Here is a 3,247-nt window from a genome sequence, read left to right as displayed (position 1 = left end):
TCCTGCTCTGTTGATAGACTAGGAACTTGAAGTTGGAACAGTCCTCAGGCCTGTAATAGCAATCTTGGGCAGTTTAATGTGGAGTTTAAACCTTTTAAACCTTTTTGTTGCTCCTAGTGGTCTGGGAAAGAGCACATTAAATAAAATGACCCACAGAATGAACTGATGAGTTTGGTGACTTTAGTTTCAGAATCAACTCTGTGTACCTGAATCACACAAACTTGTCATTCTTTCTCTTTTTAGATCAAGGCTGATTCTGCAAAAGTGGAGGCTTTCAGAGCCTCTCTTTCTAAATTGGGAGATGTCTATGTCAATGATGCTTTTGGAACTGCCCACCGAGCTCACAGGTGTGTATCCATTTTCCTCCCATGGCAGAACTGCAGAATGATGTCTCCTGTGGAAATATGTACAGCTTTGCCCCTGAGTTGTAACTTCTATTGGGGTTTATCCCATTATTATCCTCCTGTGTTTGTTCCTGAGTGATGGATTTAGTGGAAGTAGTTGTCAACCGTATGTGCTCTTTCAAATTTGTCTCTGGGAACAGAAAACAGCTGAAGCTCTTAAAAGACTTTTAACTGACTTTTTAACTTTGAAGATAGGAAAACTGCTTGCTTGGAACTTGTATAAATTGTCCTGTGATTACAACAGACAACTTTTCCAAAAGATTAATAGCTCCAGATTGATTTTTCTCATGGACCATGTTTAGATATGTGTACTTGTAAACTCCAGTGGTCCTCTTTGAACTTGATTTCATAATCCAGTGCTGCTGGAGGAAGACATCTCTGCTCTTGCTGTGTGTGCTTATTTGTCCCTCCACATTTTTGATTACTAGATAACACTAAAATGTCTTGCATATCAATATGTCCGTGCAAAAACAACCTCAGAAAGTGTGTACAGCCATCTTATCAAACTAGGAAAACAAAACCCTTGTGTTTGTTTTCATGCAAGTAGTATCTGCGCTCATTGCCGCAGCAGACTAAAGGATTGAGCTTATAATGCTATGAGACACAGGGATGTTTGGATCTGTACAGAGAATGGTTTTCCTTTCCTCACTCTTGTTTACTCTGCAGCTCTATGGTAGGTGTCAACCTGCCTCAGAAGGCTGCTGGCTTCCTGATGAAGAAAGAACTGGATTATTTTGCTAAGGCCCTAGAGAGTCCTGAGAGACCTTTCTTGGCAATTCTCGGAGGGTAAGAACCTACTGGCTCTATATTTCTCTTTAACTCCTCTGTAAGAAATGAAAAGGTATTTTGGCTTGCTTTCCTTTTAACAATACCTACAGTTTTTGTAGGTAAGTCCTGAGATCTCTTAAGATATGGCTTAGAGAGGAGCTAACTGACCATGTCTACTTCTGTGATGATACTATCATGGTCTGCTCATCATATCTCCTTTCCCCAAATGGATATAGTCCACAGCAGTTTGTTGTACAGATGAACCAGAAGAGCTTTTAGATACACATGATGGCCCTGAAACGTTGTCAGTGACCTTTCCTCCATGGTTCAGAGTACAAGCATCCTGCAGGCTCAGCACTGTAAGTTGACACGAGCTGTCATTATGCAATGGTGCCCTACTGCAGCCCCATGGGCCTCCACTCCTCTGCAGCTCCTAGTGTGTGAAGAAACTTGAGGGTGCAAAACCAAGTGACTGCTGTTATGTAGAAATAATTTCCCATTGCTGCTGATTTTTGTCACATGTGTGGCCAGTTTAGCACTCTGTAGTTCCACAACACTGTATTTTGGTTCACCGGATGAATTAAAATTCTTTGTGAAGTAACACAAAGCTAGGGCAACATAATACTCCTGCCTTCTTGATAGAAGTTTGTGACTAATTTCTGCTTTTTGCACCCATAGATGTGTTTTTAAGTAGTCAGTTATTACAAAGTTTTAAACTTCTTCTATGACAAATGCTTTTTTTTTCTTTTTGTTAGTACCCTTCCAAGGTGTACAGAGGCAGATGACCCATCAATAAGTGCCAGCCTAGGTTTAGCTCAAGATTGTTCCCTTAAGGTCTTTTATGAAGCTTTCTTGTAGACAACAGTTCCGTATATGGCATTAAAAAGGGAGGACAGGAGACCTGTGTCTATTTACTACCACCTCTGTAATTTCTATGTGAATTAATTTTGGCACTTTTGTTCCATTATCATTTGTATCTTGTGCCAAAAGCAATTGTGGGCTTGTGTGCAAGACAGTTCTGTATCACAGATCATCCTCCTAGTTTGGAGCTCTGCTGTGAGTGTGATGTGGTCCTAGACCTGAACAGGTGACAGGGACTGGGCATACGGTAGGTGCAACAGAGGATCTGGGATTGGGCAGTGGATATGACTGGCAGTTCTCTCTGCTCTGTTCTGCCTTGCTGGACAGTTGGGAGAAATCAGGCTCTAAAGTGCCAAACAAGGTTTATCGTAAAATAAGAAAATGCTCTTGTAAGTTGATGTTTAATGCTGCCCTGCTAAGTTGCCAGATTCCCTTTCTGCTCAATCCTTTGGATCATTCTCTCAGAATGGCCTTGACATGCCACAGTCACAATATCACCACTACTGATTAGTAGTTGATTAATTCTGCTATGATCCAAGAAGTCCTTGTGAGGCTTCATGCTGTCTTAGCTAAAGATTACTAGAGAGTAAGTTCTGTCTGAGGGGTTTTGGGCAGTGGTGTTGTTACTTATTCTTTTTCTTTCTCTCTCTTGCCAGAGCCAAAGTTCAGGATAAGATCCAGTTGATCAGTAACATGTTGGATAAGGTCAATGAGATGATCATTGGTGGTGGAATGGCATTCACCTTCCTCAAAGTGATCAACAACATGGAGGTATGAAAAGAGAAATGCTGTGTCTGCTCCTGGTAAAAAATGAGATCAAAATGTCCCTTATATATTCTAGTATTGAAAACTGGTTCTCTTGACTCTCTGCAAGAGTAGGGAGCATGGAGAAGTTACTTGACAGTGACTTTGCAAAAATGGGATTACTGCCAATGTAGAGTTAGGTGCTTTAAGAAGACTGTTTCTTCAGAATTGCTGTCTGAGCAGTTTGGCTTTACTGCTACTGTTCCCTTCTGTAATGACCAGTAGCTAAAAAATGCTTCTCTCTTACTTTTCCTAAATAATTTCTCTAGATTGGCAACTCTCTGTTTGATGAAGAGGGATCAAAAATTGTCAAGGACCTCATGGCCAAGGCAGAGAAGAATGGTGTGAAGATTACTCTGCCGGTGGACTTCGTCACTGCAGACAAATTTGATGAAAATGCACAGACTGGG

At 41.1% G+C, this 3,247-nt stretch overlaps 1 protein-coding gene across 1 annotated transcript in view; it reads left to right on the top strand.

The window, feature by feature from the left end:
* Positions 1-3,247, top strand: part of PGK1 (phosphoglycerate kinase 1) — a 10,865-nt gene that overhangs the window by 4,265 nt on the left and 3,353 nt on the right. Inside the window, exons 5-8 of the mRNA XM_009997240.1 lie at positions 244-347; positions 1,071-1,190; positions 2,690-2,804; positions 3,107-3,247. Coding sequence (XP_009995542.1) covers positions 244-347; positions 1,071-1,190; positions 2,690-2,804; positions 3,107-3,247 — 480 coding nt within the window. The remainder of the gene's footprint in view (positions 1-243; positions 348-1,070; positions 1,191-2,689; positions 2,805-3,106) is intronic.

Source organism: Chaetura pelagica, unplaced genomic scaffold, assembly GCF_000747805.2.
Source record: "Chaetura pelagica isolate M959 unplaced genomic scaffold, ChaPel_1.0 scaffold344, whole genome shotgun sequence".
NCBI classification, from domain to species: domain Eukaryota; kingdom Metazoa; phylum Chordata; class Aves; order Apodiformes; family Apodidae; genus Chaetura; species Chaetura pelagica.
The sequence above is the reverse complement of the archived record's forward strand: the minus strand, read 5'-3'. Positions and strand labels throughout refer to the sequence as shown.